General features: G+C 43.8%; 1 protein-coding gene across 5 annotated transcripts in view; it reads left to right on the forward strand.

Annotated features, from left to right (window-relative positions):
- The window catches only part of SCFD2 (sec1 family domain containing 2), a 513,758-nt gene that overhangs the window by 421,032 nt on the left and 79,418 nt on the right, over window positions 1-13,308 (forward strand). Inside the window, exon 6 of one of the 5 annotated variants that reach the window (XM_063663687.1) lies at window positions 6,756-6,788. The exons of the other annotated variants lie outside the window; for them this stretch is intronic. Within the exon in view, the coding sequence (XP_063519757.1) occupies window positions 6,756-6,788 (33 nt within the window). The remainder of the gene's footprint in view (window positions 1-6,755; window positions 6,789-13,308) is intronic. 5 annotated transcript variants of the gene reach the window in all.

The raw sequence follows: 13,308 nt of genomic DNA on the forward strand, positions 1-13,308 counted from the left end.
TTACTACTGATGACTTAACACTGGATTGGATTCAACCTGTGATATATGCATCTTTACCCTTCTGCCAAGCTCCTGTGCCTTTAACCAGTCCAGAACTTAAGCAGCTAACAATAGGCAGAAATATTCCTGACCTAGTTTTTGTATCTTTACATGATGCATAGATAAAAATAATTTCTCTGTACTAATTAGCTTTAAAATCTTGGAACACAACTGCTTGGAGGCTTTCCATTTCTAAAATTGGTGTCCAGAACATTGCTAAGTGGCCTGCTTCAGGGAAAGATGTGTTGGTCTTAATTAATCCATCATTGAGCTTTTCAATGGAAATAATTGAATACAATCTTTATATTATTCTTTTTCCCAATTAATGACTAGAGAAAAATGTAATTTGGCAAGGACAAATGTATGACTAGTCCTTCATTCTCATGTCTAATTTTTCTTAGGCATCTCTTGATTTTCAGGTATTTGATTAACTATTCAGATAATGACACAATATGGAACTTTTAATGTTGCACAGCCATTGCTTCTTGTCCAACTTATGAAACCAAAAGGCAACATTTTATCCTCCCCTCAGCTCTGTTTCTACCAATAGTGTGTCTTTTGGAGTGTGAAACTGAGGCTGAGAGAGAGATGTAGGCTGTTGCTCATCAAATTTACAGAAGAGACTCCTGTCTCAAAGGAGCTATTTTTCCCCATTCCTGAGGAAAAATAAATAATCATGGCTAGAAAAGGGGAATTTGAGTTCATTTGATGGAGAGACTTTTGCAGACAGTTGAGTGTGTAACTGTATCTTATATACTCATATTTGAAGTAGTTCAATTTAAGATAAGGAACAGGGCAGGGTGGTTAGATTAAAAAACAAAACGTCAAGTTAAAAATATTTTCTTTACAGACATGGGTACTCTCAGAAAGATAGGTTGCCTTTTAGAACCCGACTCCAAGAAATGGGAAAGAGAAGACAGTCCAAGGACCTTACAGCAAATTCTTAATGCAAAAGAATGAAGTATATGTGAACATTTTTAAAGCAATAGGGTGAGTGACCCCAGGATTCTCACTTCTCCTCCAACCTTACGTTGCATCAGGAGAAAACAACGGAAATAATGACAACAGAGAGAAAGATTTTATTTGTTTAACCCTAAATGGTCCCTGTAGTAATCTCACTAATAATTGACCAGGGCATTCTGAAAATAAGTTGCAAACTTGAGAAGATACAGTTTTTTTCAATAGAGGATAATTGAAATGCCTTCATAGGAATGGAGTACTTCTGGATACTTCAACTTGGTAAAACTTGTGTTTGTTTAGTAATTCTTGATTTAAACAAAGCCAGGTTTGTGTGTGTTGCACTGGGGGAGGAGAAATAAGGAAATCAATGAGCTTATATACAAGTAAGTCACTTTTGTGTGGATTTGTGAGGCCTTGGCCCTTCTTTCTATTCCCTCTCCTTTTGGGATCTCATCCAAGCTAAAAACTTCAGCTGTGTCATCCACAGAGATAATTAATTTGGAAAAGAGAGATTCACAATGACCATGATAGTAAAATATTGGATAAGCTGTGTTGGGAAAAAGGGATTCAACTTCATTTCAAAGAAAGTCAGATTCCATCATCTGTGAGAGCCAGTCTGGGGGTAAGGCAGGTTTCCTACTGCTGATTAAAGCAGACGGACAGGGAGGCAAGAAGTTACAACTTTTGTCTACTTTCTTAGCCTGTTTCACTCATGCTGCCTGCCCCCGCCAAACTATTTTCATCATAGCATTAACACAATGCTCATTTTAACATATTACTTCAAAAAGAAAAAAATAAGAAGACAATCATATTTTGAGAATGTGGCCAAGGAGAATGACCTCTGCCACCCCACTCCCAGCCCAGCTATGCTTCTTCTTAAATGTGCTACTTTCAGGAGAAAATACTACAACCTACAGACCACATTTATAGGGAAGACTATTTCAACTCAATAAAGGGTATCATTTTTTGTTAAAGCTATCTGGCAGCAAAGTTGACGGCCTCAAGAGTTTGTAAGGTACCAGGAGTAAAATGTGTTCAGGTTGAAGGCCTAACTAACAGACTTTCTGGAAAGGAGATTCCTGCTTTGAGTTGGAGCTTCTGTGAGGTACCCTCTGAAGCTGCTTAGAACAGAGAGCTCCCTTCAGTGCCAAATCTGCATTTGCAACCTTGACCTACTTCCTGGAATCAGAGAGCCGTAGAATTGGCTGGGACCTCAAAGCTTGTCTTGTCCAACCCATACTCAGGGAGACTAAAGGATTACCATGGCCACCTTTAAGCTCCAGCCACATTCCTTCAAAAGTCTTAGGTGAGAATCATCCCCACTCCACCAGTAATTTCCATCAGTGGAACCACTATCCTCTCAATTCAGAGGTGCAGGGACTCAACATCTTCTCTTCTCTTTGCCTGTCACAAGCAGTCACCAATGTCATTCCAAGCCTCCCTTCTGCATTCCTATCATCACCACTGTAGTATTGCCTTCAGCCTGTCTATAACTGCCTTCTGCTTATCCCAGATTCCAGTGTCACCACTTCTAAGCCATGACTGTCACCAGCTATTACCATCTACACAGAATCTGCAGGCTGAAAGTAACCTAAGAGCTCATCTTGCCCTCCCTCCCGTCTTGTGCATGAACTCTTACTAAAACGTTACCTCTGTCATCAGTATTTTCTCACCCATAAGTCGTCAGTGGCATCTCTTGCTAATAAGATTTAAAGTTCTTATTCCATTGCTTTGCATTCATGCCTACCCTCCCATCCTCCACCAAATCTGGCCACACCTCACCGTTTCAGCTGCTCAACATCAACCAGGGAGGCTGGTTTTCCCACTATTCCATGAACACCCTGACATTTCTCCTTCCAACTTACAAATGACAGCTAATCAACTCAAGCTAGCTTTTAAAAAGTGGATTAAAATAAACAGCTCATATGAAATAAAAGGCCAGGGATAGGTCTGGTTTCCTCAATCTTCGTCCTCAGGAGTCTGCCTCTATCTTGGCTCTGCCTCTCTCGGTGTTGGCTTTATTCTTAGTTCATCCCTCTCTGGGTAGTAGCGAAATGGCCACCAGTAGCTCCAGGATTACATCCTCTGAACAAGCAGCCCCCCGAAAAGGAGAACTTCCCTTTCCCATGGTTCCAGCAAAAGTCTCAAGATCATGTCTCAGACTGATCTGGATTATGGGCCATGCTGAGCCCTCACCGTGGCCAGATGGACAGAATGCTTTGGTGAGCAAGGTAAAGTTCCGAATCACGGGAGCTGAGGGTAAAGGGTAAAGAAAATCAATGTGCCAGAATCAAAAGAAGTGGGAGTGGAGACTGCAGTCATTCTCTGTGCCCAGAATGATCTGCCAACTCTCCTCAGACTCTCCTGCAAGGTCCCGCTCAGGTCCCACTTCCCCCAGGAGGCCATTTTGTAGCCAGACTACTCACAATGACCATGAACTCCTACCATACTCACTTCCTGGAGCATTCCTAGTCTCTAAAATTAGGTGCTAAGGTCCTTAAAGGCAGAGACCACATCTTACACATCTTTGCATCTTTGTTTTCCTCATAGCAACTGGAACTGTACTTTGCATAGTTGATGTATAATAAATTTTTGTTGTCGTGAGTGACTTTTGCTACTGTTAGCACATGCGTGGTGTGCGTGTGTGTGTGTTGTGTGTGTGTGTCAGAGAAAGAAATGAGGTGCATAGAAAAGAAGATGTGCTTTGGCCGGGCACAGTGGCTCATGCCTGTAATCCCAACACTTTGGGAGGCTGAGGCAGGCGGATCACCTGAGGTCGGGAGTTTGAGACCAGCCTGACCAACATGAAGAAACCCCATCTGTACTAAAAAATACAAAATTAGCTGGGCATGGTGGTGCATGCCTATAATCCCAGCTACTCGGGAGGCTGAGGCAGGAGAATCACTTGAACCCGGGAGGTGGAGGTTGTGGTGAGCCAAGATCACGCCGTTGCACTCCAGCCTGGGCAACAAGAGTGAAACTCTGTCTTAAAAAAAAGAAAAGAAGAAGAAGAAGATGTGCCTCTCTGCAGAAACATCAGCAGGCAGCCCATGGTCCTGGTGGCCGCATGACTAATGCCAGTAATTGGCCATCTTGGTAGCCAGAGTTGAGGCCTCAGGTGAGGAGGTTTTGCATCCTTACCTGTTGGGCAGTAAAATCATGAAATTATAAGGTACCGGGTGTGGGTTATTTTGTCACTCTAAGCTCACTTTCAGCAGGAAGGGACAAACATAAATAGGCCAAAAGGTAAGTTGGGGGAAAGAATGAAGATAATGGGGTTAGAGGGACATTTTTAGGGGAAAATAGGAATATAAATTCAGAGAAAAAATTAAGACCATGGACAAGGTGACAAAACTTACTTATTCTCAGTAAAAATGAAGCCTGTTTTCTCTCACATTGTTCACTTACAGCCTAATTTTACCTGTTTTCTTCTGTATAGGTGATTCAAGTGTGTGTGTGTTTCAATTTGGAGTCTCTCTCTTCCTCCCTGCCTCCCTCCCTCGTGTACTGTCAGTGTTCTGTGATCCAGTGACCCTTTCCTCAGTAACTAGTTCCATATGTTTATTCACATCTATTTGCAAAACAACTTTAAGAAAATTATTTTAGCTAAGGCCATGTCATCTTGTTTTTGCATTCCTCTTAAATGAGCGGAATTCATTTGGCGTGGTTTAAACATTTTAGAGGAGGAGGAATGTGCCTGTGTCGTATGCGAAGCAAGAGCTTGTGTCATATAAAGTTGATCTAAAGAAGATGTTCTGGATATTTGGAGGTTAACTTCGGGCCCCATTGAAAGAGAGTGGCTTGCATTCTTGAAGAGTCTCTAACAAAAGGAAACCATGGGCCATTTAATAATACAGCCCAGATGAGATTTAGGAATCACGTACACGGGGTTCTCAGACTTTAATATGCTTAAGAATCACCTGGGGTTCTTGTTCAACAGATAGATTGCTGGGCCTTATCCCCAGGGATTCTGATTTTGTACGTCTGCAATGGAGCCCAGATAAGCACCCCAGGTGATTCTGGGTAGAGCAGCCCATACACCCCGCTTTGAGGAGGACTGACCCAGCCCAACCTCCTATTATCAGGCAGAAAGAAACTGCAGCCAATACTTGCAAAGTGACCTGTTGAACATCACACAGCCATTACAGATTGAAACTAGAACCGAAGCCTCTTGACACCCGGTCCAGAGCTTTGCCTGTCTGCCTGTCTTGTAAGAGGCATCATATAGCATAGTGATTAAACATATGGACTCAAGAGTCATACTGTCTGGATTCAAACGCCAACGTGACCACCTCTGAACCATGAGACACTGCAAATTACTTTTCCTCTCTAAGCCTTAGTTTCTTAATCAGTGAGGTAGGTGTAATAATACCAATTGTCAAGAGTTATTGGGAGGATTACACATGATAATACACATAAAGCGCTTTGCATAATGCCTAATACATAATGAGTTCAGGTTAATGTTTAAATGTGATTATCAGTGATTATCAGCTTATTGTTCTCATTTATGGTAATTTATCTCCATTCTTGAACCGTATTTACCTGTAGAGCTTTCCAAAAAGTATAAGAGCCATTTGAGATGGAATGGCAAGGCATCTCTGGGGAACAGGAGAGCTGTACAGAGACACCTGTCCTCTGCTCTAGCCACACGTTTCCTCCCGTATTTCTGGCCATGGGTGGCTGATGTGGGACTCAACTACTCCCAAGTTAGAGAGCTGTTCTCCTCCGAGAGCTGTTCCTTTGTCCTTGTGCTCAGGGTGGCTGTGAGATCTGTAGACATGGGGATGTTGGATCTGACGGTAAGCCGATGAACGTCACTTGTTGAGGGTGGGGGTGAAACTGTAATGAAAGGTCAGTCATGACAACATAAAAAATGTCACCATGTTATGGAATGTTACTGCTGAAAGGAGCTTCAGAAAACATCTTGTCCGGCACTCTCCCCTCCTCCATTAATAAGTGAGGAAAGTACCTGATTTGAGACAGAGCTGGGATAAGAGCCCAGTTAATTCTTTCCTTCCCAGAAATAAACAAACACGTGGAGCCTGCCTTATAGTATTAACAAAAGGGCCTCACAGCTCAGTCAGATTTTAATATGTAAGCACAAGTTCATAACCTTGTAATAAAGACTGAGATCAAATGTTTACGCATGAGTGTATTTTCTAATTGGACTTAAAGTGTCTTTGTTTTTGCTTCTCACCTTGGGGAGTAAGAATAACCCTGCTTAATCTAAAGGAACAATTTTGATACAATAAGAGAAAATGAACCTTTTTTCCTTTGTGTCTGACTTTATTTCTCCTGTACAAAGAACTTGTGTTCCAAGGAGTGCCTGGAGATGGCAGTTGGGATCATAATCACATTTACTGTTCAATTACACAAGGAGCCCGTATGTTAGGGTTAATGGCACTCTCTTAAAAACAGCAACGACCAGCCCATTAATAAAGAGCAGCCCTTACTGAGTCCCGCTTGAGGTGGTTAACTTAGATTTATATTAACAAATGAAAAATGTAAGTATAACCTTGGTCTGATGTAAACACATACCTCTATCAGCATTAGTTTTTCATCTAAACCTGGGGTGCCTGGCCCAGCACTTAGAGCTGCATGTTGAAGTCTTGCCTCTCTGGACAAAATCAAACAAGGGTTTAATCAAAGAAGTCAGGCACAAGGGGAGTACTTTTTCTGACATCTCCACGAGTAACCTCCCTCTCTTTTTCTCTGGCTGTGGGACCTGGTGTGCATCTGCCATTGTGAGGCCACAGAAGAGAAGGAACAAAGCCTTGTAAACGCACTTGGTGAGTGATGGCCATTGGAGCCGGTTGGTATGTTGGCCTCCGCCTTTGTGAGGGGTCACCCGGGATTTGTGAAAGTCCATAAACTGCCACGTCAGGAAGAACCACTGCTATTCTCAGCAACTGATAGCTGGCAGCAGCTGCCAACTTTTTTTTTTAACTCAGGCCACATACCGCTCCTATCCCGCTGATTCTTTAAATGCTCCCCTCAGAGTGGCAGATGGTGACAATTCTCCAGATGTTGCAGCTTTCATGTTCATCTGATGTTTATACAGTGTGCCAGGGTTATTCATTAAATAGAAGCACACACCCGGCACTTGCAGACCCAGGTGCGTGCTTTGTAGACTGTCTGGCAGAACAGCTCTGCAGGGCTCAGGTGGAAATACTGCAACCAGACTGCGTTCATTTTTTTTTTTTCCAACCCTTATGTTTACAACCCCACTCCTTCTGCATGGCAGCAACATTTGCATTTGAAGCCCAGGGTGGTTTCTGGAATTGTGAGGTGTCTCTGATCCCCTTGCCCTCCTCTCTTGTGTGCCTTCAGTCTCCCAAGCCACATGAGTTCCCCAAAGCATTGAAGACCTGAGTTATGAAGGCATGTTTCATTCTGACCACAAATCGAATTTTGCCAGGATTTCAGCAACTCCAGCCCTGCTGTCTCATCCCCATTTTCTCTTCCCCTGCTGCTCACCCGGGGCAGCTCCCACCATACTGCAGAGGCTTGGGGGCCCAGGACTGGAAGATCCTTATCTGGTGGACATCTGTGCTGTTGCCTGCCAGTCACCCAGCCCTCCTTCTGAGAATCCTTCATGGGCAGCTACTCTTCCTCTTCCCCCACTTGATGTTAATGGGGACTGTCTTTTATAGTGCTTCACCTTTTTGCCCACAGGACTGGGCCATTTGGCTTTCTTGTCTAGGACTTTACTAACTGGAATGGAAGGAAGAGCATTCCTTCTTAACCATGAAGCTGGGAAGAGGTGCTCATGAGAGCAGCTGGCAGCCTTGTTTTTATACTGCAAGGAAGCCTCCAATCTGCAGGAGAATTAAACTGAGCCTTAGAGAGAAGAGACAAGAGACAAGAGACAGAAAGGGCCTGGTGGGTTCCAAGTCCTCGTTGCACTGTCCCAGAACCCTGGTGGCCACCTGCCCTTCCCTCAGCCTGGTTACTTGAGCCAATACCTTTTCCTCTTTTCCTTAAGATAATTTAAGCTGGATTTCTGTCACTTGCCATCAAGAGCCCTATCTAACATAGTCCCCTTGACCTCTGTCATGAAGCCACCTTGCTTTCCTCTGGTTCCTCAGCCACAGCTCCCCTTCCAGGCTCCAAGGGGAAGGAAGTTTGCCTTCTAAGTATGATGGGGAGGCAGGTAGGATGTAGGGGAGATGGCTGCTGCTCCAGGGATGACCATTCTGTGAGCTCCAGCCATAGTCTTGAGCTTCTTCCAGATTTAGAGCTCTGGCTGTGGAGAAATTCATTCCAAGGCTCCTCGTGTTGCATCTCAGAGACCTCAAGCTGGGAGGGAGAGTGGGACCCCCATAGCTTTCTCTTCACCAACAAATCTGAAGTCCCACAGTGAAGCCTCCATGGTGTTGCTGACCACAGCAATAGGTATCTCAGCCTACTGTGGGACACCAGGTTAATGTAAAGGATTATCTTCTGTCCTTAGGAAGTATTCCCACAGCCAAGTAGCTGCCTTTCCTTCAATTAGAGCATGCTAACTTGGGCACGCAAGGGATATTTTTCTCAGCCCCAAATCATTATTACTGACCACTGTCTTTGTCCCATTGTCATCGTGGAAAAGCTATTTTCTTTTATTTCTCTGTGTATAAATACATTATTTTTTCTGTTCCACATTGCTGAGGTAGAATCTGCTGCTGGGGTCTTTTTATGAATGTCCTATCAGGTTATGGAAACACAAAGCCAATTTTCAGGGGTATTTAGAGTAAGGCTAAGAGCAGAGGCTCTGGTGTTCAACTGCTTGGTTGGACTTCTATATCTGTTACTTACCAGTGGTGTTCCCCGAAACAAATCACTTAACCCCTCTGTGCCTCAGTTCCCACACATGAAAACTGACGCTAGGCACAGCACCTATTTTATAGGGCCATTGTGAGAAGTTAAATGTTATAGAAGACATGAAGGACTTACCATAGGTTCTACCACATTAGTACTCATTTAATAAATATTAGCAATAATAATCATTGTTTCACATGGAGGCTGTGAGATCTGTTTCTTATATTATAGTCTTTCTCCTTCTTCTGGGAAATGAGTCTCAGCAAAATTAGTAGCAAGAAGACCAAAGGTGTGCTGGAAGAGAAAGATGCTGGGATGACCTCTTGCTCTTAGCACTGAACAGAAAACAGTTCTGAAAACCCACTGCCCTAAGCTCTCCTGTCCAATGCAAGTATAAAGGGAGCATCCTGGAACCCCAGCTGCCCACTGTGGACAGCTGAGCCCCTGTCTGTTCTCTATTTCCTCCTAAACAGGGCTGCCCTTGTGGGAGAGAGGACAAAGGTGAAGCTCGAAGGTGGGAGGAAAGTAGCCGTCAGATGGAGTGAGGAAAGTCTCAAGAATGGGGTACTGTGTGGGAGACGCCTTGACGTCAGGAGCAGGAGGGGTGGGTGGAGGTTCTCTTTTGTGGATCAAAAGGACAGGGAGGAAAAGCAACAGATGAAAGAGGAGTGTGTACTCGTGCAGATAGGAGCCACTTCTTGAGGGCGGACAGAGCCTCTTCCATGTCTCTTTTATGGCCTGGAAGAATCCCTCCTCTTCCCACTTTTTAGTCAGATGTGTACATCTGCAAACCTGCCAGCCCTTGAGCTAATGTTTGTGCTAAAGGACATGATTAGATCCTGGACTTGATTTATGCATTTCTTTGATTCTGATGCAGCTGTGTAATCCATGGTTATTTTATTTACCTTTCTCTGGACTCACCCTTTATGATTTTCGCTAGACTGCTTGTTCCTTTCTCTTGCTGCTTTTCTGAGCTTTTGATCTGTTTGCCCATGTGGATTAGGTGGCAGAATATGAAATTCCTGCTTTTCAGCCATTTTTGACCTACCAAAACAGCAATTTCATATAGCCCAACTGAATATTTTCAAGTTAAGATTACAACTGTGAATTCCCAAGGGAGCTGGATTGTAGCCACCCGCCCAACTTCCTCACCTTCCACAGGCATTCCATCTTTGGAACTGAGTGCCTGTAATCTTCTGTCATCTTCCTCACCTTCCACAGATTTGAGGAAGATGGGAAGATGAGGCTAAAGACGTACTTGATAGAAGGATATAGGCACTCAGACTGGCCTGGTGTGGGGCCTGCTTCCCACCCATCAAGCCTGGTCCTCCACAGGCAGGTGAGAGACCAAAGACTTGGGGACAACCTGCCACTGAAGAGGAGGTTGTGGTGACAGAAAGCAAGTTAACTGTCAAGAATGGGAAATGGATGTGGGAGCAGCTCGTGCTTAGATGGCAGCCCTCTATGCCAGGCACTGCTCCCAGTGCTGCCTGTGAATGTCACAGCAACCCCATGCCATGGGTACTTGGAATGTCCCCGTCTGCCATGAGGGAGCAAAGGCACAGAAAGGTAAGGCAGCTCGCCCACAGTTACATAGCTAGTAGGTGGCAGAACCAGGATTTGAACCCAGGCAGCCTGGCTCAGGAGTCCATGGTCTCAGCCACTTCACTATAAAATGGTGTTTGACCAAACAAGAATCAACAAGTGCCCATCTGTCCTTTATTGTACACTGCTAATCTTATTATTTATCAAATATTCCTGCCCAGCCTTTTAATTTCAATGCTGTCCTGGCATTGCTGTTGGCTTGGATGAGGTAGTTTTTCTGGATAAACTCTAATATAAGTCCATTGGTAATTATCTTCTTGATGATTAATTCTCCTGGGATTTTACCACCATCCTCTTCACACTTGTGCAGCCCTTGACCCTTGACAAAGCAGTTTCCGGTTCATCTTCTCATTCATTCCTCACAATCCCTGTCTCCTGAATAAGGAAACTGAATTCACAGGGTGCTGCTAAAAAAATGCTTTGACTCCCCTTGACACCACCTTCAGGGGCTGCATGACTTTAGAGAGTGATCTAACCTCCCTGAGCTTGTTTCTTTATTCCTAGATCGGGAATATTCATAGCTGGCAGGGTTGGTGTCCAGCGCTGTCTGTGAACTTGTCTATCTTGTAGACATAGTAGAGGTCCCTTCCTTTTTTGGTCTCCTTGAGGCTGGCTATCCCATGTTAGTCCAAGTCACAGTCATTGGCATAAACTGACACCAGATCTATAGGTTGTAAAGCAAACTAACCTAAATACACATTCTTTACTCTATAGTTGGAAACTACTGTAGTTAAATGGCTGCTTTTAGAGTGTTTCATTTGCCATGTGGAGGCAATGATAGTAACTCCCCCAAGGGCTCACTGTGAGGACTGAGGAAGATAATGCACCGAGTACTACCAGGCACTCTGTAAATACTCAGATAATGGAGCCATCTAGGTGTTGTAGTTGTTGTTACTGTTATTCGTTTGTTGTTACTTTTCCAACAAGCCTTTATATTCACCCTACCCAGCAGAAAAAGTTGCTGGGCCTATGGGACATTTTAAAGTTATAAACACTTTTCTGCTATCTGTGGCTACTAAAAAGATACTTTTACTAGATTTCAAGATGTTAGCATTCATTTTATCACTGGTTCCCTTCTGTTTGATGACTTTCCCGGGGAATGGTTCAGTCACAATGAAGATTTCTATTTTTATCTAGGAAAAGGTGGGGGAGAAGGTCAGTGACATTTAGGGAATGAAAGGATCATCATTTTTCTAATGGACCTGTTTCCAACATGTGTCCCCTTATCTCTAACAGATTGTAATGCTGTGAACCTTTTTGTTCCACACTAAATCATGAGTTATGTATCAGGAAAGAAAGGGACCTTCAGCAATCCGTGCAGCAGCTCCATGCCGCTGGGGTCACCTAGATGTTGCCCATATGTGATTACTGCCTATTTCAAAAGAAATTAAAATTTTAAAATTAACTATTGCAGTAATAATGGAAACATTTTAAAGCTTATGTTTACTATTTGTGGGAGAGAAGATAAATTTTTTTCTGGAGTAAAATTAAACTGGCCTTGTTGAACTTAATTGCTTTCTCTCTCAGGAGCTGTCAGCCTTTCTAAGATGCCAAGTCTGAAGCTATTCATTCCCTTGGAGCAGACCGCAGGGGCCTGCAGAGAGGAGGGCAGCTGCCTTTAGATTGTCCCCCAGAAAGACGCCTGACGGTGGTGTGTTACTGTCTGGGCCTCACGTGGGACCATTTGGGGCAGAGGTGTGAGAGGGGATGGGGGTGTGAGAGGGGATGGGGGTGTGAGAGGGGATGGGGGTGTGAGAGGGGATGGGGCTGTGAGAGGGGATGGGGAGGTGAGAGGGGATACGGTAGGGAGTGGCTTTGGGCTACTACTCAGACAGATGAACAGAGAGAAAGTAGAAGTGTGGCTTTCCTACTTTCCACCTGTCTTCTGCCTCTAGTCCAGGCTTCTCTTACCAACCTGGCATCTAAGCTCATCTCTAGGTACTGTCTCCGTGTACAGATATCACTCTGTGGCCTGCCACTCCATCATCTCTTTCAGGAGTTTGTTCTTAAGATACTGATCACCTGGGGGTAGAGCGCCTTCTCCTTCATAGTGTTGAAATGCATTTCTGTAATCCAGCTCCCTTTTTTAATCCTCCGTTGCCATTAAGTTTTGCTGCAGTAACAAACTAACCCAAAAAGTTCAAGGACTTAATTCAATTAAGGCTTTATTTCTTGCTGATTTTACATGTTCAATATGGCTCAGTGAGGTTTGTGTTTCACATAGTTTCTCAAAGATACAGCTTGATGGAGGCTCAGACAGCTCAAAGCTGCACCATCTTGAGGTCTCCACAGAAACTACGGTGGGGAAAGAAGAGCTGAACTGGAGGGTCTCGTGTAAGCTTTTGGAGTATCACTTCTAACAGACTCTTGGCAAGAACTAATCACATGACTCTTCCTAACTGCTAGGGGGCTGGAAAATTAGGTGGATCCTACAGATAGTCAGTATGCAGATGATGCTTCTGCCACAACACATCCCCCCAAATTTTCAATACAATTGAGTCGATTACAGCTTTCCAATCGTAAGTTAGTCTTTCTAAGGGTACTGGTTGGCTAGATTGGAGTTGTCAGTTTTCAAAGATTTCCCAGTCTCAGGTTAACAAGCCTTCTTCTGTGCTCTTAGACAATGTAGTATGCATGTTGGTTATAGACCTTACCATGTTGTATTAGATTTAGTTGTCAGTGTTTCTGTTTCTGCCTCTCTATGATTCTCCGTGTCTTAGCCAAACTTCTAAATCTTGAGGGCAGGAAATAGGTGTTTGGAGGTTTCTTTTTTTTTTTTTTTTTTTTTTACGTTATCCATAGATATTTTATTTTATTATTATTATACTTTAAGTTTTAGGGTACATGTGCACAATGTGCAGGTTAGTTACATATGTATACATGTGCCATGCTGGTGTGCTGCACCCA

This window comes from Pongo pygmaeus, chromosome 3 (genome assembly GCF_028885625.2).
Source record: "Pongo pygmaeus isolate AG05252 chromosome 3, NHGRI_mPonPyg2-v2.0_pri, whole genome shotgun sequence".
In the NCBI taxonomy this organism is placed as follows: domain Eukaryota; kingdom Metazoa; phylum Chordata; class Mammalia; order Primates; family Hominidae; genus Pongo; species Pongo pygmaeus.